Source organism: Moschus berezovskii, chromosome 1 (genome assembly GCF_049115385.1).
Source record: "Moschus berezovskii isolate FMDL1 chromosome 1, NW_MosBer_1.0, whole genome shotgun sequence".
Taxonomy (NCBI): Eukaryota; Metazoa; Chordata; class Mammalia; order Artiodactyla; family Moschidae; genus Moschus; species Moschus berezovskii.
In genome coordinates, this window is record NC_142460.1 from 98510905 (window position 1) to 98538348 (window position 27444).

The window sequence follows — 27444 nt, forward strand, 5'->3', positions numbered from 1 at the left end:
TGTGTTTCAGCAGCTGCTAGCTGATGCGTGTGCCTTCACTGGCAAGCAAATGGTTTCTTCAGGTTGAAAAAGAAGAAGAAGCAGGGGAAAATGGAAATGCTGTATAATTTTATTCTGTTGTCAAGGGTTCTGATTAGTTCCTGTCACTAAATTCTTGGGAATAATCCATCTCCTCGAGTTTGCTTATCAAGGACTGAATAATCCTTTTCCTGGGGTTCAGATAGAAGGCAACTCCAGGGAATGCACCAGTGTTGCGGAAAGCCATCTCAAGGTTTACCATACTCCCCACTCCCCTGAGCAGTCATTTTGCCCTTTAATCTTCACAGGTACAGAGGCAATGGGGAGAGAGTTGAAATTCAAATAGCATGTGCAGCCTAGAGGAGAAGCCAGGAATAAGTAATTGTCCACTCCAAGCACTGTTGCTGGTTGACTGTATGTAAGCAGGGAAAGAGACCTAGAGGCAAAGAGGACTGAGTAAAAGCAGCAGGGAAAATGCAAAAGATCACAAAGATCAGTCATCAAAAGCAAAATGCAAGAGTAATTATATAGAACTTGAATTCTTTAAAGAACTATCAATCCCTGCCGGAATCTTACATTATTGTTACACTGTATATCTTCACATAACTGTTCAGATAGTAGTAAACATCAGTTGAATGACTTATGAATGAATAATTACATGAATAAATTATTTAAGATTTTAAGCTTCAAAATGAGTGAGATTTATCCTTTTTCTATATAGTCAGGTCTGCATTTTCTGGCAAAATTAAATTATTTAAGATTTTAAGCTTCAAAATGAGTGGGATTTATCCTTTTTCTATATAGTCAGGTCTGCATTTTCTGGCAAAATTATGCTGAAAGAGATATCTCCTACAGAACAGAAGCATGATGGACTTTTGGATGATGATTTTGGACATATAGTGATCCAGCTAATTCAAAATAAGAATAAACATTAATGTCTATTCTCTCTCTCAAATTATCAATATAACTAAAAAATACGCTAAGTGATTAATGTAAACAGGATTTAGGGAAAGAAAATAAATTTGTTGTAAAGATTAGAGATACCAATGCATTTTAACAGTACAGAGTTTAACAGTGGGTTTATGAGTGCTATTATGCATTTATAAAAGAGACTCAAATGTAGCATCACTTTATGTGTTACTGTATGGATCTAAAAATTAGAGGTACATTTTATTTTAAATCATTCAGCATTTCAATCTTTTTATACCTATTAGGATATACTGGCCTTTGTAAAATACTAAACTCATTTCAAATGTGTAATTTGATATGAAGGAAGAAACAGACACAAGGAAAGAGGGGATTTGAGCAGCACTGGTTTGCTAGAAAACAAGAAAGGAAAAAAGGAAGGAAAATATTCTAATTACTATCAGTAAGTAATATAATGGAGGATTCCATGCACTCTCTTCTGCACCTCACTTTTTGCAAAATCGAGTAAATCTCATCTGTATACAAATGTTTTTAAACTCACTCTTTATGAAAAAATTCTAGGCAAATTAGTGCAAATTAGTTAAACCTTCTAAAATCCGCTGGATCATGGAGAAAGCAAGAGAGTTCCAGAAAAACATCTATTTCTGCTTCATTGACTATGCCAAAGCCTTTGACTGTGTCGATCACAATAAACTGTGGAATATTCTGAAAGAGATGGGAATCCCAGACCACCTGACCTGCCTCTTGAGAAACCTGTGTGCAGGTCAGGAAGCAACAGTTAGAACTGGACATGGAACAACAGACTGGTTCCAAATAGGAAAAGGTGTACGTCAAGGTTGTATATTGTCACCTTGCTTATTTAACTTATATGCAGAGTACATCATGAGGAACGCTGGGCTGGAAGAAGCACAAGCTGGAATCCAGATTGCTGGGAGAAATATCAATAACCTCAGATATGCAGATGACACTACCCTTATGGCAGAAAGTGAAGAGGAACTCAAAAGCCTCTTGATGAAAGTGAAAGAGGAGAGTGAAAAGGTTGGCTTGAAGCTCAACATTCAGAAAACAAAGATCATGGCATCTGGTCCCATCACTTCATGGAAAATAGATGGAAAAACAGTGGAAACAGTGTCAGACTTTGTTTTTTTGGGCTCCAAAATCACTGCAGATGCTGATTGCAGCCATGAAATTAAAAGACGCTTGTTCCTTGGAAGGAAAGTTATGACCAACCTAGATAGTATATTAAAAAGCAGAGACATTACTTTGCCAACCAAGGTCCGTCTAGTCAAGGCAATGGTTTTTCCCGTGGTCATGTATGGATGTGAGAGTTGGACTGTGAAGAAAGCTGATTGCCGAAGAATTGATGCTTTTGAACTGTGGTGCTGGAGAAGACTCTTGAGAGTCCCTTGGACTGCAAGGAGATCAAACCAGTCCATTCTAAAGGAGATCAATCCTGGATGTTCATTGGAGGGACTGATGCTGAAGCTGAAACTGCAATACTTTGGCCACCTCATGCGGCGAGTTGACTCACTGGAAAAGACTCTGATGCTGGGAAAGGTTGGGGGCGGGAGGAGAAGGGGACGACGGAGAATGAGATGGCTGGATGGCATCACCGACTCTGTGGACATGAGTTTGAGTGTACTCCGGGAGTTGGTGATGGACAGGGGAGCCTGGTGTGCTGTGATTCATGGGGTCGCGGAGAGTCAGACACGACTGAGCGACTGAACTGAACTGAACTGAAAAATCTAAATGTGAGTAAACAAAATGTTTAAAGCTGTGGCTCTAAACACTTTGCATCTACACTTTGCTGACACTGTTTTTAAAGCTTACTGGGGAAATATTTTAAAACCATAAACTGCATTTGAATAATTACATCTTACAATGTAGAGTTATCCCTGTTGTTGTTTAGTTGCTAAGTCATGTCCGACTCTTTGTGACCCATGGACTGTACCCTGCCAAGATCCTTTGTCCATGGGACTTCTCAGGTTAGAATACTGGAGTGGACTGGCATTTCCTTCCCTATGGCATCTTTCCGACCCAGGGATAGAACCCACATCTCCTGTGTTTCCTGCATTGGCAGGCCGATTCTTTTCCACTGAGACATCTGGGAAGACCAGATTTATTCCTAGAGAGTCTCTATTACAAAAAGAATTGGGCATTCAAATGTCCGAAGATGTCAACATAGAACTGTGCCATGACTCTTACATGTGACCCGAAGCTACAGACCTACTCTGCCTTTCTGTGTAGCACCACCTGTACTCATCCGAAATACCTACTTCCCCCAGGCAGACTGTCTCGGTCAAAGATGCACAGCTTGTATCCAAATTCATTCTCCAAGACTCCACGGAGGGTCAGTAATACAAATTCTTCTTCTTCAGCATTCCTTGCATAGGATACATAAATATCATATTCCTTTCCATCTAGCAAAAATTTAATAAAAGACACAAAACACAGATCCAATATAAATTAGGAAAGTTTCTCAATAGTACTGTATTTTTTCTTAAATCGAACTTTTGGATATTAGACATTTTCAATTTTTACACATGTGAATTAGCTGACAGATTTCAGTGTGATTCTCCACCTGTGACAGGTCTCCAGGCAAAATGACTATTTTAAGTTGTAACTGTAAATTTTATCTGATGTGTCTTCTACTCTCATCTCACTGAGTTCAGATTTTGTAGTGGAGAATGAGTGAAGTTTGGCTCATTCAACTATGTACTGATGGAATCAGGAAGCAAATAGTTACTCAGTCACAGATGCTGGCAAAAATACCATGCAGAACATTTCTAATTCCTGTCCTCATATGTCACTCACTAATATATAAGAATAAAAATTGAGCAAAACCTTGAGAAATGTCTAAATCATGTATACCTGAAAATACCTACAATTAAAATATGCTTAGATTTGATGAACCAATTTTTCTCCCGGTTGCCTAATTATAAAAGTTATCTCTTGTTAAAAATACAGGTGCCTGTCTCTTCTACAAGCCACTCAGTGAGACTCTTTACGGGATGGGTGTTGCTGCTGCTGCTGCTGCTGCTAAGTCACTTCAGTCGTGTCCGACTCTGTGTGACCCCATAGACGGAAGCCCACCAGGCTCCCCCATCCCTGGGATTCTCTAGGCAAGAACACTGGAGTGGGTTGCCATTTCCTTCTCCAATGTGTGAAAGTGAAGTCGCTCAGTCATGTCCGACCCTTAGTGACCCCACGGACTGCAGCCTACCAGGCTCCTCCATCCATGGGATTTTCCAGGCAAGAGTACTGGAGTGGCTTGCCATTGCCTTCTCCGGGATGGGTGTTAGAATTGGTAATTGAATGTTTCATTCTTGTCACCTGGCATAGAGGCACTAAAACAGTGTTTCTTAAACTATAATGTGTACATGAATCATTTTGGGATACTGTTGAAATGTAGATTCTGATTCATAATAGGGGCCTTCCTTTAGATGCTCCTTTTAGTAAGCTCCCATGTGATTCTTCTGGTACACAGATAACCTATGAGCACAAAGTGTGGACATGCACTGTCTAGTACAATAACCACAAGCCACAGGTTAAGCACTTGAAATGTATCTGGTCTGAATGGAGGTATGGTGCAAGTGTAAAATACAATACATACTGAACTTTGAAGATTTTTTAGTACCAAAAATAAGACTAAAATATCTTTATCAACATAATATTAAATTACAAGCTAAAATGATAGTCTTTTGAATATGTTAGATAACATAATTATTAAAATTATTTTCACTTTTTCTTTTCTTTTTCCTTATGTGACCAGTAGAAAAATATTAAATTACATATGTTGTTCATATTGTATTTCTATTTGAATAGTCAATCTAGACTAAATCATATATTGCCCCAAGAAAGCAGAATAATATGCATTAGAACGATTTTCAATAGTAAGGGCTGAAACCAAAGTTAGTCTGATTATATCTTCCAATTAATCCAGGTTTTATCAAGCTAATATGTTTTCTCAAGATGGCAGTCGGGAGATATACATGAAATTTTCATCACTCACCTAAAATGGTTTCATCTGTTCCAAAATGAGCCCGGTAAAATAAGACCATCTCCAGCCAGTAAACATGGTAAATAACAATGAGAATCACCACCAGTAGGACTGTGGCTCCAAAACCACACGCCAGTTCCACTGTGTACCTTGGAGCTATCATTGGAGAGACCAAAAAAGAAACAAATTGATTTGTACATGATAGTCATGGTGACCCACCATTCTGCAAATAGCTGGTTAAACCAGACAGCTGAGTCCTGAACCTGACCTCTATGTGTGAACAAGCAGAGATCACATGGCAGAGGTTAAGCACTATGTCCTAATATCAGATTGTGGCCTACTTATCTTTTTGTTTCTAGAAACTGGCATAGAAGCTGTTTTTTAACAATTATATGATTGGAATACACTTCGATGATAACACAAAGTAAAACAGATCTTATTGGGAACAATTTAAAATGTCATCCAATCTGACTCACAAACTGACAACTTAATCTTCTCAAAAATATTTTTGGAAAGTGTAGCTCCATCTTATGTCCAGCTCTCACTAGACCAGCTGATGACATTGGTAGAATTTTAATTGTTGGAACAGCTGAGCAAAAATTTTAATGTGTTTATATCAGTCTTAGTTTCATCCTCTTGTCCAGTGACATATGGTAGAAATTTAATTCCTTTTTCTTTAATTTGGCAATAGGCCTTGACAATTTTATTATCATTGAACAGAAAATGAGGGTATCCACCTAATGCTGAGTATGCTCAGCTCTGAAAGTATGTCTCAGGTGTACAGTTCTAGGATATACATTCTACAAGCCTGCTTCTCCACTCTTTCTCACTCACCATTTAACTGTACATTGTTACACTCGTCTAGGTAGAGACTATGTCTTTTTCATCCATCCTATCTTGAGAACTCTGGGAACTTTTCTGGATATAATGCTACAGACTTCTAAGTAGTGTTATTTAAAATAAGTCTAGTACTATGTGATATTTAAAATAAGTCTGAAAGTGAAGTCACTCAGTTGTGTCTGACTCTACTGGAGTGGGTACTCTTTCCTTTCTGCAGGGGATCTTCCCAACTCACGGATCAAACCCAGGTCTCCCACATTGCAGGCAGATTCTTTACCAGCTGAACCACAAGAAAAGCCCAAGAATATTGGAGTGGGTAGCCTAGCCTTTCCGTAGCAGATCTTCCTGACCCAGGAGTCGAACCCGGGTCTCCTGCATTGCAGGTGGATTCTTTACCAACTGAGTTATCAGGGAAGCCCCAAAAATAAGTCTAGTGCTATACTATGTATTTGTAACTTCACGTGGCTGCTTTATTAGCTTTTCTAGTGAAACTTAAGAATTTGAGATGGAACAAAATATTTCTGGATCTGAAACAGAGGTGGCTTAAATTATATATTAGTTGATTTGACAATTACTTATTGGCATCTACCATTTGCTAGAAGCTGTCGAGGTTATAACGGTAGATAAAACAAGAAGGGTCTCTGCCCTCTTAGGGCTAAGATTCTAATACAGGGAAGTAAATAAGGAAATAAAAAACAGTTACTGTTAGAGAGTGACCCATGCTATGAAGGAAATAAACCAGGGTAATATGAGGGAGGTAGCTGAGGGAAGGAGTTGGGGCAGGAGAGGTATATTAGGTAGAGGTGAGAAAAAGCCTTTTTAAACACCTGAACATGTGTGTATTAAGTGTTTGCTGGGACAAGGCACAGAAAAATGTTCTTCAATCTGGAACTGTTATCAAGCCTTCCTGACTTCAAAGTTCAGAGATCTTTGCATAGCACTACCATGAAGTTCAATTATTGATCATACCAGTGAAAAATCCTTTAAAACAGGTAGCTATTCTAAGGGGAAAATGGTGAGTAGCCTAGAGCAAAATCTGAAATTCTCTAATTAAAAGAAAAAATCGTTGAGTTTTGCCTTCATTATCCTAAACTCAGGGTACTAATCCTGCTACAGGTATAGCCTGGGAGTCAGCTGTACAGAATTACCATGTACTCTAATACTTATGATTTCCAGGTGGTGCAGTGGTAAAGAATCTTCATCTCAAATGCAGGAGAGTCGGGTTCCATTGATCCCTGGGTCTGGAAGATTCCCAGAAGTAGAAAATGGCAACCTATTCCAATATTCTTGCCTGGATAATCCCATGGACAGAGGAGCCTGGTGGGCTACAGTCCATGGGGTTGCAAAGAGTCAGATACAACTGACTGAGTATGCATGCACAAAGGCTTGTACTCAACCCATGAACAACAGTGCTTTAAAATAAGATAATAGATGCCATAAAGCTATGTCAGTGCAGTTGATGAGAATTTATTAAGATCAGTTTGAGTAGCTGGCATGAAAATTGCTGTGTCCTTGGTATTTCTGAGTACATGTTATGTTAATGACACACACACTGGGCTAATTCCCACTGTCATCCTCCTTATTTGCTCAGCTATTTTGGCTCCCTCTGGATGGATATTTCACAATAAGAAAAAATGAAAAAAGGTCAGTGGATCCAATTACCTGAAATGGATTTTTCTTTAAAAATATCAATAGTTACCTTGTTTAGTGATCAAGATATCAGTTACACTCATGGCTTTCCCTCTGCCACATTCATTTTACCACTGCTTGTTTTATTTCTACTAGAGCTTTTTAATTTTGTGTCATACAATTACATGTGTCATATTTACAGACAGCATTTTGTTGGGCCACCTTGATGATTTCAAGAAGTTCCTAATGCTATTTAACTAACCGAACTCAAGATAAATAATCCACAAGCCTGATTTTCTAAATAGTTTGAGTCACATTTAGGAAGTGCTCTAAAAAGCTTTCAAATATAGCTTTGCTGGTTTGTTTGAAAGGTTGAACCTTAGTCCACATTTTCCGTCTGCCCTACCTCAAGTCTCTGATGTTTAGGGACAAAGATTTTATTCTGATGCAATCCCAGACCAAAGGGTTTCCAGTCAAAGAGGTGATATAACTGACCAAACTGGACTCCTAAACTACTTCTATCTTTGTTCTCACTGATAATCTAAATAGGATGGAGACAAATTTAGTGACTTGCTCTACTGTTTCTTTCTGAATCAGAATTCCCTGTATCCTTTTTCCAGAGCCGAAATTTCCAGCTAACTATCCTTGGTTAAGCCAGTACAATAGCTCTAGTCTTTTTCCTTGTTTCAAGCTATCAGTCTACAATCTTGTTTCTCCTTGAAAACTTAAATTTATCTCCTTCATCTTCATTATCGTAGTAGGGGCCTTTTTATCTACTGAATCTCCCAACCAAATACCAGGTGCTTGAATTTCCAAGTATTCCCTGCCACAGAATATTTGTCTGTTCTTTGCTAAATTGTTGGGACTACTTGACAATTTTTGATACTACAATAATGGTCACTTGCCTGAATAACAAAGAGAATGTGTGCAAGTGTGTGCATGTGCTAAGTCCCTTCAGTTGCGTCCAACTCTTTGTGACCTTGTGGGCTGTAGTCCACCAGGCTCCTCTGTCCATGAGATTCTCCAGGTAAGAATACTGGAGTGGATTGTCATGCCCTTCTCCAGCGAATATTCCTGACCCAGGAATCGAATCGAAGTCTCTTATATCTCCTGCATTGGTAGTCAGGTTCTTTACCACTAGTGTCACCTGATAGTAAATCAGAGATTTATGACTGAATTAACCTTCAGACCTTATTTGTTTGGCTATTTTAGTTCAAACTTGTGCATTTTGACAATCAGCTTCTGGTCTTAGAGAAGTGACAGGGGAAGCCTTCTCTCTATAACATCTAAAATATTATGATGATTTAGGGGTATGCAAAGATTTCTTAGAACAAAGAAAACAATAACCATTAAAGAAAACATTAATAAATTACACCTCATCACTAAAATGTACCACTGAAGAAAGGAACTGGCAAGATACAGAGTGGGAGAAAGTATTTGCAAAATATCTATCCAATAAGGAACTGCTATCTAGGGTAGAAAAGAGAAATGCTCAGATCTGATAATGAAAATATAAACAACCTACTTATAAAATGGACAAGGTATTTGAACACTCATAACACAAAAGAAGATCAGTGACTAACAAGCATATGAAAAGGTGCTCAGTATCTTAGACATCAGTGAAACAAAAACTACAAAATGAGGTACTACCACATATTCACCAAAATGGCTAAAACTAAGATTGTTGTTTGCTGTTGTTTTAGTCACTGAGTTGTGTTTGACTCTGTGACCCCATGGACTGTAGCCCGACAGGCCCCTCTGTCCGTGGGATTTCCCAGGCAAGAATGCTGCAGTGGATTGTCATTTCCTTCTCCTGGGGCTCCTCCTGACCCAGGATTGAACCCATGACTCCATCATTGACAGGTGGATTCTTTACCGCTGAGCCACCGAGGAAGCCCAAAACTAAGAGTAACAACACTAAATGACAAAGATGTGAATACTCTGTTTCAGTGAGAGGGGAGAATGATGCTACCACTTGGGAAGAAAGGTCTGAGAGTCTCCGATAAAACAAAGCTGATAATTCTACTCATAGGTACTCATAGCAGAGAAGTAAAAATAAAATTCCATAAAAGGCTAGGATAAGAATGTTAACAGAAGTTCTTCAAAACAGTGAACAACCCAGATGTCCTCCACCCAGAGAAAGGATAAAGAAGCTGCAATAAAGTCTTTAGAAAACAAAACAACAACAACAAAAAAACACTACTTGGCAAACAAAGCAACTAACGACTGATACAACAGCATGACTGTCCAGATTATTTTCTGAGTGAAAGAAGCTTTATAAAAGAGTGCATTCTGTATAGGTCTAGGTATATAAAGAAATAGAAGAGGAAAAAAATAGTACATTCTGATAAGGAAAATCAGAACAGTTGCTTTGACAGTGGTGGAGAAGGTAAGAGTAGCAGGATTGATTGATTAGGGGAAGGAGTGGGAGGTAACTGTCTATGGTGATGATAATATTCTATATTTGATTTTAAGTTACACCATAAATATACACACATTTCTTAAATATTATCAAAGTTCACATTAACTGTGATTTGTAATTTGTTACTGTATACAAACTTTACCTAAAAAAAAAACCTAAGAGAACTATAAATAAATATTAAAATTTCGATAATACAAGATGCTTAAATGTTTAGGTGATAACTTTTACTCATGTCTGCAACTACTTTAAAGGTATAAAAAATAAGATATATTAATGTATGCATAGCAGAATGGATTGATGGGTAGATATGTGATAAAGCAAAGGCAGCAAAATGATAGAATCTATGTAGGTTACATAATTGTTCACTGTATAATTCTTTCAACTTTTCCATGTATTTGAAAACTGTCAATAAAGTATCAAAATATAAAAATTAAGATGAAATAAACCTGCAGATTAAAACAAAGCTGAGAGAATTTGTCACCAGCAGATGTATGCCACTAGAAATATTAAATGGTTTTCCAGCTAAAATGTTACCAAGAATGAATAGTGCCAGAAATGGAAAATACGCAAATAAATATAAAAATAATTTTTTCTCAGTTCTCAATGTATTTAAAGAACACTTATTTAAAGCAAAAATAATAGCAAGGTGTTGTGGCATTTAAATGCAAATTGAAATGCACTGTAACAATAAAACAAAGACAGGAGAGCAAAAAATGGAACTTTACCATTTTAAGGTTCTTACAAAATATGTGTGAGATGCCATTTCACACCAGTCAGAATGGCTGCTATCCAAAAGTCCACATGCAATAAATGCTGAAGAGGATGTGGAGAGAAAGGAACCCTCTTACACTGTTGGTGGGAATGCAAACTAGTACAGCCACTATGGAGAACAGTGTGGAGATTCCTTAAAAAACTGGAAATAGAACTGCCATATGATCCAGCAATCGCACTCCTGGGCATACACACCGAGGAAACCAGAATTGAAAGAGACACATGTACTCCAATGTTCATCGCAGCACTGTTTATAATAGCCAGGACATGGAAGCAACCTAGATGTCCATCTGCAGACGAATGGATAAGAAAGCTTTGGTACATATACACAATGGAGTATTATTCAGCCATTAAAAAGAATACATTTGAATCAGTTCTAATGAGGTGGATGAAACTGGAGCCTATTATACAGAGTGAAGTAAGCCAGAAAGAAAAACACCAATACAGTATACTAACGCATATATATGGAATTTAGAAAGATGCAAATGATAACCCTGTATACGAGACAGCAAAAGAGACACAGATGTATAGAACAGTCTTTGGGACTCTGTGGGAGAGGGTGAGGGTGGGATGATTTGGGAGAATGGCATTGAAACACGTATGTTGTCATATGTGAAACGAATCACTAGTTCAGGGTTGATGCATGTTATAGGATGCTCGGGGCTGGCCTGCGGAGATGACCCAGAGAGAGGATAAAGGGAGGAGGGAGGTGGGAGGGGGGTTCAGGAAGGGAACTTATGTAAACCCGGGGCGAATTCATGTCAATGTATGGCAAAACCAACCAATATAATATTGTAAAATAATTTGCCTCCAATAAAAAATAAATTAATTACTCTAAAAAAACAATATGTGGAGTGATTAATTCAAGGTGCTGCTGCTGCTGAGTCACTTCATTCGTGTCCGACTCTGTGTGACCCCATGGATGAAAGCCCACCAGTCTCCCCCATTGTGATAATTTCAAAATAAATATTGTAAATACTATAGAAAAAAAATTTAAAAATAACATGGAAGTCGGTAGGCCAAAAGAGGTCAAATAGAATACCAAGAAATTATCAAATTAATCCACAAGAAGGCAGGAAAGGAGGAAAAAAGCAAAGAATAGGTGCAACTCCCGGATAATAAGTAGGAAGATGGTAGACTTGAAGCCAATAATGCTAATAATTACATTAAAGATAAGTGGATTAAACATATAAATGAAAAGACAGAAATTATCATGCTATATTAAAATCAAAAGCCAATAATATGCTATCTATAAAAGATGTACATTAAATACGAAGATATTGATAGATAAAACAGAAGAATGAAAAGAAGATATACCATACAAATACTAACTACAGGAAATCTCGAGTGGATAAATTAATATCAACAGAATATTAACCAAAAAAAGACATGTCATAATTTAAAAGAGTCAATTCATCAAAAAGACATAATAGTCCTAAATGTGTATGTATCTAAAAACACAATTCTAAAATATGTGAAGTGCACGGCAGAACTCAAGAGAGAAAAATACATAATTCTATGTAAAAATTTCAACACCACTCTCTCAGAAGATGAAAGTTTAGCAGATTAAAAAAAAATCAATAAATATATTGACGACTTGAACATCACTGACATCAGTTAACTTAGCTGACATTTATAGAACATCAAAACTGCAGAAAAGACACCCTTTTTAGGTGCATGTGAAACATTTACCAAGATAGACAATCTGCTGTTTATTTAAAAGACTTTTAAATAAACATAAAAGAAATGATGCAAAGTATATATTTTCTGACCATAACAGAATTAAACTAGAATTTAGAATCAACTGTGCTGCACCATGTTAAGTACTTGTTACTTGCTCCCTCCAATCTCACAGACATCGAAATCGAATTGAAATCAAAAGAATGACAAATGGAAAGCTTGAACTAGTTCTTATATACAGTTTGCACAAGAACCACAACCTGAGCTGAAGCCTGTCTGGCACCAAATCTCATGTTCCTTCCACTTCACTCTACAGTCTTCCCAAGTAGTTCTAAGTCACAGGTACCCTTTCCCTGCCTTTTAATATTCATTGCTGAATTTTTAAATTACCCAGACTTAAATGACAATATGAAATATCAAAAATTATCAATATAAAGAGTGAAAACAGTCATTTCTAAAATTCAATTACATTTTAATACATAACATGGCAAAAAATGTTATCTGGAAAATTCCCAAACATGCATAAATTAAGTAACACATTGCTAAATAAATCACGGGTCAAAAAATAATTATAGAAATTTAGAAAATAATTTGAATTGAATGGTAATGAAACTTCAACATTTCAACATTTGCTTGTTTAAGCTAAAGTGGTCTAATGAGGGAAGTTTATAGCTCAATGCTTATACAGGAAAAAAAGAATTATTTAAAAATCCATGATGTAGGTTTCAACTTCAGATGATAGAAAAGAACATATTAAATGCAAAACAAGCAAAAAGAAAAATACAGAGTAAAATGAATAAAATAAGAAACAGAGAAAAATAAATGAAAACACTTTTATTCATTGAAAAAAGTTAGTAAAACTGGAAAACCTCTTTCTTGATTGGATGAAACAGATTGGATGAAAATATAAATTGCTACTATCAGGAATGATGGAGGGAGAATCACTATAAATCCTGCTTGCATTAAAAAAATAACAAAATGATATAAAAACATTTTATGACAAAAATGTGACAATATAGATAAAGCATGCACAATTATTAGAGGAGACAAATTCCCCAAACTGACACATGAAGAAACAGAATATCCAAATAGCAACTAAAGAAACTGAATTCATAATTAAAAGCTTTCCCATAAAGAAAATGCCAGGCCCAGACATTTTCATGGGTAACTCTTTTAAATATTTGAGTAAGACGTAATATCAATTTTATACATAAGCTTTCAGATAATAGCAAAGGAGGGTTCATCATCCAATTCATATTATAAAGTGAGCATGACATTGTTATTAGTCATGTCATTGCAAGGAAAGAAAATCTCAGACCAATATCTCTCATGAACAAATATATGAGCAAATTCCCTAACATAGAAATCTTCTAAGATATTAGCAAAGCAAATACAGCTATATAAAAAGGGTAATAAATCCTGATGATGTTGGGGTTTACCTCAAAAATGAAAGGTTGTATCAACATTTTGAAATCAGTCAATGTAAAGTATAATATTAATAGAATAAAAGAGTAAAATAATATGATCATTTCAATGGATAAGAGTCTGAAAAATTTCAAGATACATTCATTATAAAAATAAAACGAAACAAAACTCTCAGCAAACCAAAAACATAAGCTTAATACTTCATGTAGATGAAGGTCGTCTACAAAAACTTACAAGTAGCATCATACTTATTATGAAAACTAAATGTTTGCCATCTAAGATAGGAAGCAATGCAAACATGGCTGTTCTCAATTTTTGCTGATCATGCTACTGGAGGTCCAGAAGAGTGAAACAGTCAGGAAAAAGAAACCAAAGGTAAGAAGTTTGGAAAAGCAGTAAAAGTCTCTCTATTTGTGGGCTTTCCAGGTGGCACTAGTGGAAAGAACCTTCCTGCCAATACAGGAGACATAAGAGACATGGGTTCCATCCCTGGGTCAGGAAGAGCCCCTGGAGGAGGGCATGCAGCCCACTCCAGTATTCTTGCCTGGAAAACCCCAGGGACAAAGAAGCCTGGAAGGCTACAGTCCACGGAGTTGCAAAGAGTCAGACATGACTGAAGCGACTTAGCATGCACACCATGATCAAGTGTAAAGAAAATGCTAAGACACCAAAAAAAAAAAAACAAAACCCAAACAGAAACCCTATTTAATTAGCAAATTTGGAGAAGTCAAAAGGCCATAAAAGTTAATTCCATTTTTTTTTTTTTTTTACAAATGTGCAGTTTGAAAATGAAAACATTTAAATATTATATATAATAGCATCAACAACATAATGGAGATAAATTTAACAATATGTGTGAAAGATTTGAAACCAAAAAAGAAAAACAAGCATTGCTGAGAATACTCAATTGGTCCTAAATAAATTGAGATATCATGTTAATGAATTTAAAAACTCAATATTGCTAAAATTTCAATTCCCATCAAATCGATTTATAAATTAATTTGCAATTCCAATCAAATCACAGGAGCCTTTAATGTAGAAAGACAAGCTGATAGTAAAATCTACATGAAAAAATATATGGTCCTTGAATCCATCTTGGAAAAGAAAATATGGAGGAAAGGACATAAAGTATATGAGCATATGATTTCATGACTTACTTTAAAACTGTCGGTCAAGACTAAGAAGTATTGGACTAAAGACAGACAGATTAATAGAACATAATAGGGAATTCAGAAATAGACTAACATTAAGAGAGTCCTTTTTTTGGCCAAGTTGTAAAATCAATTAAATAAAAAAAGAAAAAGAGAGATCTTTCAATGTGGTTTCTGTATGGGGAAAAAAAGAGACATGGGTCATAAGCCTAGGTATAAAAGTCCTCATAAATGAAACATTGTTAATATAGGATTTAAAAAAGTACCAACTATAATAGAAGAAACTATTAAATGGACTTCTTTGTCAAGGAATTCAGAGAAGGACCCCTACATATAGTATATGAACATGAACACAGATATCACCTGTGAAATCTCAGGATTAGCCCGCCCAGAATAGAATCCACATAAACAAACACACAGCTCTTCTGGTAATACTAAGTGCACAGAGAACCAACCATGTTATATGTAATACTAACATAATTTCAGCAGAGATCATCTGGTCTGGTGGACTGAGCGACTGAACTGAGCAGAACTGATATGCTAGTAACCACGCTGAGTACTTTAAAACAACTTTGTGAGGGAGTGCTATTATTAAAATTTTGCCTACTTTAAATAGAAACTGAAGCTCAGAGAGGTTAAGTGATTTTTCCAAGGTCAGAGAACTGGACAGTATTCCAACATAGGCCGTCTGTGTCTAGAGTACAAAAAATGAATCGCAGTACTATGAAGAGGCTTAGTAGTATTCTTAGGAACTTGCTATGGGAAACACTGTCTTACAACATGCAGTTCAGTCTTCTCTTTTTACACTGCCTTCTGAGGACCAGAAGCAATTAACTATTCAGAACTAATCCACTAAGTCTCCTTAAGAGGCATATATTTCAGGCTTTTGTTCTTTACTTCCTAAGCTATAATAAAATGCCAAAGTGAAGCCTGCCTGTTTTATTTTTTTTTTAATCAGTTTTAAAAGAGGTTTAAATCCTATTGCAAAATGCAGTAGTTTTAAATTAACATTTTAAATTTTTTTGTGTATATATTAAAGTCTCTGACTTTGACATAGGTCCAAAATGATTCTGAATGCGTTGACTTCATGTGTGATGAATCATCCTTATTATTATCTAGATCATTGAAAAACATTCATGAAAGGATTCATTATCTAGGGTTCTTTGTTAGGTGAGAGACCCAAAGAAAATCTTAGACACAATATGTTTCAGGAGCAACAGCTCACACAAGAAAGCTTTATAATTTTTATTTATTGTAGGAAAATATAGTAATATCAACATAGAAATCATTTCACATCACTTTAAGTAATAGTTTTATTAATTTTCATTTAGCAATTGTGGCTAGTGGTATATTAAAATCCTGCTTGAAATATTGACACAGAGTATTTAAAATTATCATTTTTAAATTATATTTTTGAGAATATTTTATACCTTACTTAACTACTTGCATGCAATTAGACGACTGCTATTTATAATGTTTCATTATTATAGTTAATGCTTCTAAGAATATTGATAGGAACATAATTCTCTTTCTGTTAAGTTACTTGTTCAAGGAAAATTCCAAAAGTATTAAGTCATTTGGTATGACCAGTATTTACGACTTCTGAACTCTGCCATCAATGATTTCTAAAATGGTCTTTACAATTCACCAATGATATGTGGTTCTACCAGTTTTGTTATATCTCTGAGAACAGGAAATATTCGTTAGTTTTCATTTTTCTTTACAGATATGACACTATGCCTCATTATCATAATCATATGAAATTTTTAAGTCACATATGGGCATTAAATACTAAAACCATAAGACATCATATTTTCAGTATCATTATATAAATGGAAACTCGCAAGATTTTTCATTCAAGTTTAATTCCTCACTACGTGTCAGAATGTGCTAAGTGATAGAGCTCTTGTTGTCAATTTCTCCTTTTTCTTTATTCACTGCAGGGTTGCATTTGGACTTCACACATTCATCTGCTGAGTGCATTCATTACCTTTCTGTTTCACATTGGCTGGTCTGTCAACCTCCCCTTTGGCATTTCTGGCATGACAGACATAGTTGCGCTTGAGATCCTCAGCAGTAACTTTCTTGATGCTCAAAAGTTGAGTTCTTGTCTCGTCTTCTGTTACTTTCAGAATTACACTAGGAGTAGGAGAAAGAAAATCAAAGCATTAGTGAGATTCAAGGGCCAAAGGCTGTATGTAAATCAGACAAGTAGATAATCATAGATTTCCCAGGTGAGGACAGACAGAATGTCAATAAGCTGTGTTGCTCATGATCCTGAAGATACAAAAGGAGACTAGCCTCTGGATTCTAATATCATTCTTTACCATCTATACTACACACAATCCCAATATCTAAATTCAACACCCAGCATTAGCATCATACTACAGGTCACTCTGCAAAGCGAAGGGTCTCCTTTCCTCAAATATATGAGGCAGGATGCAGCATTGATTCAGTGTGAGGCTTCTGAGGCCTGACCCCTTTGAATTTTGATCGAGGTTTTGCACTTGCTGGTTATGTACTTTGGGCGTGGTAAGTATTCTTTCCATGTCTTAGTTCCTCCTTTGAAAAGGAGGAGACTGGCAATACCTACATAGTGCATTGCATGTATTAACTTACTCAAGAATTCTGAGGATTGAGTATGTTAATTCATAAGTATTAGAACAATGCATGCATGCATTCTAAGTCACTTCAGTCATGTCTGACTTTTTGCAACCCTATGGACTTTAGCCTAACCCTAACCCTAACCCTAATTTTTTTGGCTCCTCTGTCTATGGGATTCTCCAGGCAAGAATACTGGAGTGGGTTGCTATTCCCTTCTCCAGGGATCTTCCTGACCCAGGGATTGAACCCATGTCTCTTATCTCCTGCATGGCAGGTGGGTTCTTTACCACTAGCGCCACCTGGGAATCATTAGAACAATGCTTAATAAATATTCATATAAGCTATTATTATCTCACAGTAATAGCTGATGCATTTCAGGGATTCCCAAAACTTGGATTTTGCACACAGATAGAACATTTTGGTCAAAATGCTGAAACCTCCTGGTTATATCCAAAAGAAAGAAGAAACTTCTCAGAGCAAGTAAACTTTGTGAAAATAAGTATATCCAATTCTCTGCAAGCCAGAGGTCAAGTGCTTTGGGTCTAAGATCAAGACTGAAGATCTCTCTGAACTACTGGTCTCAAAAAGAAAAACAATAAAAATTCTCTCTCTTACAGTTGACTGACATCCAGATTCTTATGAGGTTTACTGTCAGTCATGAAAACTTAGTTAAGGGCTGTGATGGAGTTAACCTAAGTTGAACTGCACTGCTCAACTATGAACAATGACTTGTGTTTCAATAGCAGCAAGGAGGAACAATATGATTGTCATTACTATTCGTTCATTATTTTTATAAGGGTTGGAAGCGCAATGTTCAGAATTCCTGAAATGGTCAATAACTCTCCTTCTGTGCATTCAGTCACATCTTTCATCAATTCCTTCAGCAAAAACTGCTCCAGTATCAGTAAACTCCTTCTGTATCATTAAATATGTTCTGTTTCTTTAACCTCTACACCTTTGTGCACGACTGGGAAAAAAAAAAAAGAGCATCTTTTTTTTTTTTTACCAGGAACATACTTTTATTTCTTTTTCCAGTTTATTTCTACTTATCCTTCAAATCTTTATTTAGGCCATGTATCATCTGAGAAGTATTACCTAACTCCCTAAAGCTGACTGGAACTTCCAACGAAATCTTTCCGAATATCCAATACTTCTCTTTTACTGCATTTATCACATTGTACTGACATCTCTGTTGCATCATTGTTATACCTGTAAAATCTACTCAGTTAGGAAAAGTATCTTGCATATTACCAGATGATACTTCATAATCTCTGTATAAAGTCTGAGTTTACTATTAGGGAATAAATATCTTTTAAATTCTTGAAGTTCAAGTAACCTAAGCTCTATCAGCACATAGATGATAAGGTGTAAGTTTTCAGAACTACTTTGTCATGCAGTTAGCTGCTAATTTTTATTTATTGTTGCAGTCTTCCTTGCCAAATCAAGCCACTTCAAAAAATGTCATGTTTATTTATGTCATGACCCAGCTTGTTATTTTAAAAGTGAGTTATATTACCACCTCATCCATTTAAAAAATAAAATTTAAAGAACACTAATGTTTTTAGTTAATATTAAAAATTATCACTTATCAGTGTGATATATATGCTATGAAAATTAAGAAAGGAGAGGAAAAAGATAGGAAATATATGCTTACTGTGAGATAAGGAGCTAACACAACTTTCTGATGCACAGAAACATAGGCCCAGACTCCAGACTCGAGAAACAGAATAGGGCCATGCAGGCAGGATTTCATCTATCTACAACTCTAAATTCTGGCCTTTTCATTCACATAGGATATTCATTCCAACTACTTTCAAGTGGGTATCATAAAGATATAATCATCAGGTAGTATCTGAGAATCCTGTTTTGGGATATAGCCAATAAAGACTTGAAAATTAGGCTGACTTTTGTTACTGACAGGCAATAATTAGAATTTTCATCAATTAGCATAAACCAGAAGGCATTAGGTTGAGGAACAAGGGTTAGTCACCCCCTTTTCAGTATCAATGATACCTTTCATTAACAGATACATCAATAGTGGTGTCCTCTGGCTTTTTTCCATCAATGGTCCACCAAATCTCATTGCGAGAGTCCTTCAGGTAACTAAAATAGACTTTACAGGGAATGAGTAGCTCTTCTCCTAAAAAAGAAACACAAGTTAACTCAAGAGTTTGTAACTGTCACATGGTTATATTGGTTGTATTTTGTGATTAATCAGAAGTTATAAAAGTTCTACGTGCTTGCAAGCTTACTTCTAATTTTCAAGTGGACTACCATGAGATAATGTACCATATTTCATTGCAAAACAAACAAACCAGGAATAGGACAGCAGCTTTTTATATAAAATTATTAGAATGCCCATCTTTTAATAGAGCCGATATATGTCCTAAAATGACAGTATTTGTTCAAAAAGTCTCTGATAATGTTTCTTTTCTTAGCCCTAAACCTCCATGGACTGCTCTTCTCCTTTGTTATTTCCCTCACCAACAATGAGAGATTGAGGAATGGTTATCCAGATATTTGGTCCTTGGCCCAGAGAAGATGAGGTAACGCCATCGCTAAGAGGAAAGACCAGGCAGGCTGCATCTTGATATATTCAAGTTATCACAGTTCAGTCAACAAGCTTAAAGACAATTTGCAAATAGAAATGCTATGCTACCCATCTGAGATGGAACGTGGTGAAGACAGGGGGAATCTCTAGGCAAAACATGGTAATAATAATTGTCACAACGGCAGCAGACTCACTGAGGACTTTGAATGATTCCCTGTGCTAAATGTTTTAGCAACTTATCAATAGATACATTTAATTTTAACAAGATATTATGAATTATTTTTTAAATTAATGTTTTACTGATGCAAAAATCAAAGCTTAAATGTTATCCCAAGGTCAAATTGCAAATAAATGGCAGACCAGGATTTCACCCAGACTGATCTTCTGTTTTTGTTTGCCCAGAACAGTTCTGTTTTATGCTTGCTTTCCTAGTTAGTTATTAATATTGACTGCTTTCATTCTCAAAAGGTATCCAGGTTGAGATGATAAATTATATTGTCATCCCAATTTGAACTCAGGTTTGTCTCACTGAGTGGTCATACTCTAGCCTATCTTCCAATGCAATGTTCTTATTCCATTCTCTAGACAGTTGCCTGTAACAATATGTAGAAAGATAAAGTGACCATGGATTCAGGCATGCTTTTGTAATCATAATATGACAGACAGAGGAAAGAAGGCATTTAGATGATTAACATGGGTTTACCATGATGCCAGAAAGAATGTTCATATTAATATATAAAACCACTACTGAGTTTAGAAAATCTGGTCCATTCAGGATTGGCAGACTCCCTCAGTGTGGTCTTGTTTTTTTCACAAGGCAGATCACTATTTGAAACTGTACCTTAATTTGAGGGGGCTATTGTTCTCCATCTGGATTGAACACTGCTAGGGAATGGCACCCCTCTCCAGTACTCCTGCCTGGAGAATCCCACGGACAGAGGAGCCTGGTAGGCTCCAGTCCACGGGGTCGCAAAGAGTCGGACATGACTGAGCGACTTCACTTTCTTTCTTTCTTTCTTTTCCATTATCTTTAGTACATTTTAAACAAATTTTCTTTTCTATCTTTCATTGAGTTGGAATTGAATATATTGGGAAGTATACGATATAAAGGATGTTAAACTTTTCTATGGTTTTCAAGTTAACTTGAGGGGCTTTGTGTCAGAAGAACAACACATTATGCCTTAACTGGTCAGTTCCAAATAATTTTTGTATAGAATGAAAAAATAAGAAAACTAAAAGGAGAACAAGATAGCCAGTGTAAACATTTGACAGTGTTCAAATCAAGAAGTACTAGTTTTATTAGTTGTTACCTGTTGAATTCCCAGTTCTGACTCCAGTTCTATTCCCCACTCCTTCGTAGTGGGGTAGAAGTTTAAGGAAGTCTTTTGCTCATGTTGAAGTCTCAGTAAACCAGAACCCTGCACAGGCTAAAGTTTGCATCAAACAGAAGTCACTAATCAGGAGAGGAAAACTGAGAGCATCTGCCCTGAGAGAAGCAGAGAATCCCTGAGCTGCCCAAGAGATCAAAGAAGGAGCTTATCCCCAGAGCTGATTTGGTTTCTGATAACACTTCTGTTTCAATTCATGTGTTTCTCTACAATAGCTCTCTATGCTCTTGCATAAACTTAAGTGACAGTTTTAGTCACTGTAATTAAGAGAATCTAACTGATATTCAGAGGCACAGCTGTAATTACCCGGTTCTTTCTCGTAGACCACATGATCATCAGGTGAATGGATGTGGGGAGGCATTGCATCGTTTGGGGAGCCTGTGGTAGAGAGGAAGGAACCAAGGGAGATGATGTCAAATCATGGACCTTTAATTTCACATGACCTATTTCAAAATCTGCTCTTCTGTGAAGATTGCCCAACTTCCTGGAACAATTTGTCCATTCTTGAAAGGGCCCACAGTTCCACATACAATCAATTACAACACTTCTTTCACTTAAAACAAGCAAAGGGAAAACAATACATTAAGTATCCTTCATGTTTCAGACAGAACTATTTTATCTAGTGTTTTTGCTTTCCAAAACCTATATGAGGTAGATTTCTTTCTCGTATTACTTAGCAATTAGTCAATTTTGAGTCTTCCTCAATTGTTTCTTTTCTACATATTTCTCTTCAGTATGCCCTGAGTGTCTAGCTTGGGAATTGGTTAAATAAGTAAGCATTCATTAATGAATGAGCAAATGGAAAATTCAAAATCACAACTGTGAGGTCAGCACAGAAGTCTACCTGTTATCTAGTTTTCAGTTGAATGTAGGATTGCTGTTTTTTATAACATTAAATCCAGTCTTATTTTTCTTCTGTATTAGTCCCAACTCAGTAGTATTTCAAAGGTAAGCACAGAAAAAGGAGGCATGATTACAAAACTATTTGAATTTTATTTGCACTGTGTTAAAGCCCTTTCAGACATTATGCTGAACTTGGTGTCAGACTAGTGCAGAAAGCCCTAAAAAAGAGCCAGAAGCCTGGGATTTAGAATTACTTCTTCCACTAACACAGGGGGCTTCTCTAAGTGGGTTCGTTTCTGTTGTTGGGCCTCAATGGTTCCATCTATTAAAATATAGGGTATGAAAAAAATCACTCTGATTTGGTGTCATTTTTATTAATGATACAGTGGGCATGCTGTGCTTAGTCACTGAGTCATGTCTGACTCTTTGAGACCCCATGGACTGTAGCCCACCAGGCTCTTCTGTTCATGGGGATTATCCAGGCAAGAATACTGGAGTGGGTTGCCATGCCCTCCTCCAGGAGATAGATCCAGGGATCAATTCCAGGTCTCCTGCATCACAGGCAGATTCTTTACCCTCTGAGCTACCAGGGAAGCCTACAGTGAGCATAGTAGTATTATATTTAGGGCTCTCCTCTAAATGTTATCTATCCTGAGACTGGTTATCTTGATTTCTAGGTCTGATAGGAGCCTGTTGACTCTGTTTATACACTGTCTTTCCCACTTCTCTAGTTTCTCATCCACAAAGAAAGCAATGGTTGAACACTGCTAACAAATATCTTCAGCACTAGCTACAAAAGTTCTAGTACCCCCAAAATTCTTAGCTAACTTTAATTCAATTAAAAAACTTTTTTTTTTTACAACAATATTAACCATTAGTCATTGAGCTTCTACTGTTTGCCTGGGACTGACAATACACACCATATTGTGTATATTATTTCTAATATTCTGAGCTCTACCAAATGTTAGGCTGTTGTAGTCCCAGAGTACAGGTAAGTCATAGTGCTAATAAATGGCAGTGGTATAATTTGAGCACAGATATGTCTGGCACTCTTTTCACTCCCCAAGCTGTCTTTACTTCATTCATTCAGTAGAACAATAGTTGTTATATGCCTGCTATGCATGTGGAATTGCTGAGACATTGGAATAGTAGAGTAAACATAAAAGCTAAGTCACTTTTCTTTCAGAATTTACATACTTCTTTATAACAAAATGTTGAGTGTGAACAAAATTATTGCACTTTGCTGTGTGCACTTAATACAAATCATGCTTACCTACCACCTTTACAGTCTGAGTTCTGGTGAGAGTGAAGGTACGTCCATTTTCTGGATATGTGACCACACATGTGTAATCTCCATTATTTGAAACCATGGCTACGATAAAACTCAAGTTCATGCCTTCAGGTAGTACATTATTAAAGTTATATATTTTACGACAGCCCTAAGAAGAAGTAAAGGAAAATATGTTTACATGCATAGAAAATATACAAATACATATATGCACATCTAACTTTGCACAGAACACAGACATATCTATGCTGGCTATACTTTTTACAAAACTATTTTGGTCCTATATTTGATGATGTTTCTGCTAAGAAAGAGTGCAGCAATTTTTATTATCTTTTCTATACAAGGAAAATGAATATTCTTAAACTGAAATATGAATTCAAAAGCACAAGTTTCCTGTCTCAAGACCTAGTATCCAAATTCTGGGAATTTCAAGTTAAAAGTAAAGCAAGGTCAAAGTTTAAAAAAAAAACAAAACAAATAGTTAAGGAAGCTTAAACAAATGCATACACTGCTACTTAAAAAACAACTATTTCTTCACTGCTTATGTTAACTCAGAGTACAGTCATGCTGACAAGCTAGGCTCTGCTTTAGATGTCTGGTTGTGGCATTCTTAATCATTCTGTTGAATCACTAGATCAGTTATTTCCAAACTTCTTTGTTTTTCTTCTGTTTATCCCATTTCTTAATTTGAATAGTATAGACCCCAGAATTTAAAAGTAAAATTATTCTATGAGTTTTGGCAAAAGTTAAGAGTTTATTTGTATTCTAATTCATACTTTCACATAACTCAGTTGCTTTTTAAAATTTTGATGCTGAAACATCTCATTCAAAAAAAAAAAAAGAAGGAAATATCTCATTCAACATAACTAGAATCCTGTTTCGGATCTCTCAGCCCCACTAATTGACTGTATTGTTTTACTGTTTTCCTTTAAAGAACCAATACATCATTATGTGACAAAAATATGCACTGAACATTTACTTTTAGAAAAATTTGTGTTTTTCTTTTAAAAATCAATACTTTATTTATGACAAAAAGAACTGGGCATCCTTAAGGTACTCCAGATCTTTAAAAGTCTCAGAGTCTATTACCAGCTTGTACTTTTAATTTCCTATGTTCATACATTTAACTTTAATTCTTGTATCCTCAAGGTTTTCTTACTTCAATTCCTGGAGCATATGTTTTGAAATATGACAGTTCCACTAAGTGGCACATTTTGTAATTCTCTGTCACAAGAAATAACATCTTTTAAGAACAGTACTAAACTTCTGATTCATCGTGATGATCATCAAAAGGAAGATGACATATACTCAGCTATTTTCCTGAATATGAGTACAATTTATCCTGTTTTGATAAGCAGTGCCTCTAGACAATTGTCACCTCAGCACAGTATTTCAACACTCTAAAGTTATCACAAACTATAAGGCAACAAAACCCTGTATTCTTATAATAAATTTATGCCATATTTGGTTTAAATTGAGTTTACACTATCTATAGAACTATTTAATTTTTCTAGAAACTTTTGGTTAAACAGTTCAAAGTTATTTTTCTCTTTCATGTGTTAGTTTAGCTGTTCTTAAGTCCATGTGAAGTAGACAAAACAGATTAAATATGCCTTAGTTTTATAGGTGGAAAACGACGAGATAGATAAAGAGATATTCTAGATAACACAGTGCAGAGTTAAAACCCAATTTTTTTAGACAGCTGAATAAAGGTCTTTCACTAGCTTCTTAATGAAGAAGGAACACTAATCTTCATCTATTAGTTGAGGCTGAAAAAAATTATACTGAGACCAGTGCATTGGAAGGACTGATGATGAAGCTGAAACTCAAATACTTTGGCAACCTAATGCAAAGAACTGACTCATTTGAAAAGACCCTGATGCTGGGAAGATTGAAGGCAGGAGGAGAAGAGGATGACAGAGGATGAGATGGTTGGATGGCATCACCGACTCAATGGACATGAATTTGAGTAAACTCCGGGAGTTGGCGATGGACAGGGAGGCCTGGCGTGCTGCAGTCCATGGGGTCGCAAAGAGTCAGACACGACTGAGCGACTGAATGGAACTGAACTGTGCTTAGGTGTAGTGCATCATTGTATCCTTATTCCAAACTTAGCAAGTCTAGAATGTTCTTTTGCCCATTTTATAGATGAAAATACAAAAGCCTATAAAGATTAAGTGATTTCCATTATCATAGAGCCAGGCACTGTCAGAGCTGGAATTTAAACCTAGGTCCACATGTTTTGAGAGACTTGTTTTTAATCCTACCAGACACTATCTCCCCACCCACTGTGGTTCTGACCCACCTGGGACCAGTCCCAGTATTAACAGTGTGATGTGGTTGTTATATGAGCTTAATTCTTATAATTAGTGGTAATCTGGAAGAACATAGTTTTGGTATGAGAAGTTAGCTGCTAATACTAAACTTGTCAACAGCACTCCTTACAAAAGTTAAAAAATATTTTTTACACACTGTAGTGTGTGTGTATATATATGTCAATAGCAGAAACTATAACACAATATCGTAAAGCAATTATACTCTAATAAAAGAAAATCCAAGACTGTCAAAAGGTTAAAAATATTTCATATTTTTCAAGTCAGTAAAACAAAAACATACACAAAAATTTTTTTAACTCACCAAATATCATTTATGTCAAAACTATTTAAAACATATTGCTTTAGGAGATGTAGTATGTGCTACAATGACAAAGAAATGCTTCAGACTCAAAGTCTTCTCACTCATTCACCCTTGAGTATTAATCAATAAATGCACGTCAGGCACTTTTCCAGGATCTGAGAGTACAGCACTGAATAGAACAAGAGTCAGGCCTCATGGACTTCTCATTAACAGAGAAATGGAACCTGACACATCTAAGTTTCAAGGAAAATGTTACAGCACAAGTGTGTGTTGGTTTCTTACTAGAGTCCTCTTTCTCTTCACCGTATTCCAAACTCTTGAGGATGAACTTGAAATTTGGGCTGAACATGCCTGACTATCATTGGTTCTATGTGTCAGTGTTGCAAGTCAAGTTCTCTGGGATTTTCTCTTATTTCCATAAGGTAATATAAAAATGTAGGCCAAGGACAGGTTTTCTTGGAGCTGATTTGATTGGAAAAATATTCCAAATTGAGGAACATTCCATTCGAAGGAGTGGAAAACTTTGGAGTCTAACCTACCATTCAGAAAAATCTGATCATTCAAAATTAAATTAACAACAGAAACAATAAAAAGCTATTAGACCTATAACATGTTAGAAGAGGAAATGAATAAAATATTATACATTATAGGTTTTTATGTATGTAGTGGGGGTAGCTTCAGAGCATTGTTGAACTAAAAACACCTATTAACTTTAGCCTGTAATATCTGATGAGCTCTACTTTTTATAAGCATCTGCTTCTCGAGGCCCTTCATGGACCTATGACATAAAGGGAATTTTTCAACATAATGAGTTATTCCTGAAAATAAATCCTTCATAATTTTGGTGATTTCAAAATCATTCACTTGGAATCCAGAAAAAAATAAAGATATGAACAGATATCTTGAAACCCAAAAAATAATAAAAATACATTTCCAAATATAAGAAATAGGTTAACAACATGTGTATTCCACTATGAAGCAGACATCTGACTAGAAGACAAGTCATTCACTGAGCTGAGCCATCAGTTCCTCATTCTGAATTTGAAAGAGACGTTAAATGGGAGATCAACTCTTAAACCACATAATGGGAGCTTTGGCAACCTAATGCAGTATATAGGTAAAGATAAGCACAAGAAATGACTTGGAGATCCTTGAGAGGAAATAAATCATGTGGTGAGATATGGGGTGTGGGTGGGCAGATGGCATGACTAAATAAGAACAAATATTTCCATTCAATTAAGCCTACAGTTTTTAAAGAACTCTGTTAAGG

At 36.0% G+C, this 27444-nt stretch overlaps 1 protein-coding gene across 3 annotated transcripts in view; it reads right to left on the reverse strand.

Annotated features, from left to right (window-relative positions):
• The window catches only part of IL1RAP (interleukin 1 receptor accessory protein), a 148132-nt gene that overhangs the window by 9145 nt on the left and 111543 nt on the right, over window positions 1–27444 (reverse strand). For all 3 annotated transcript variants that reach the window (XM_055407931.2, XM_055407923.2, XM_088838270.1), the window contains exons 5-10: window positions 23523–23688; window positions 21713–21784; window positions 19481–19607; window positions 16854–17002; window positions 4958–5101; window positions 3222–3365 (exon numbers count right to left, since the gene is read on the reverse strand). In XM_055407931.2, coding sequence (XP_055263906.2) covers window positions 3222–3365; window positions 4958–5101; window positions 16854–17002; window positions 19481–19607; window positions 21713–21784; window positions 23523–23688 — 802 coding nt within the window. The remainder of the gene's footprint in view (window positions 1–3221; window positions 3366–4957; window positions 5102–16853; window positions 17003–19480; window positions 19608–21712; window positions 21785–23522; window positions 23689–27444) is intronic.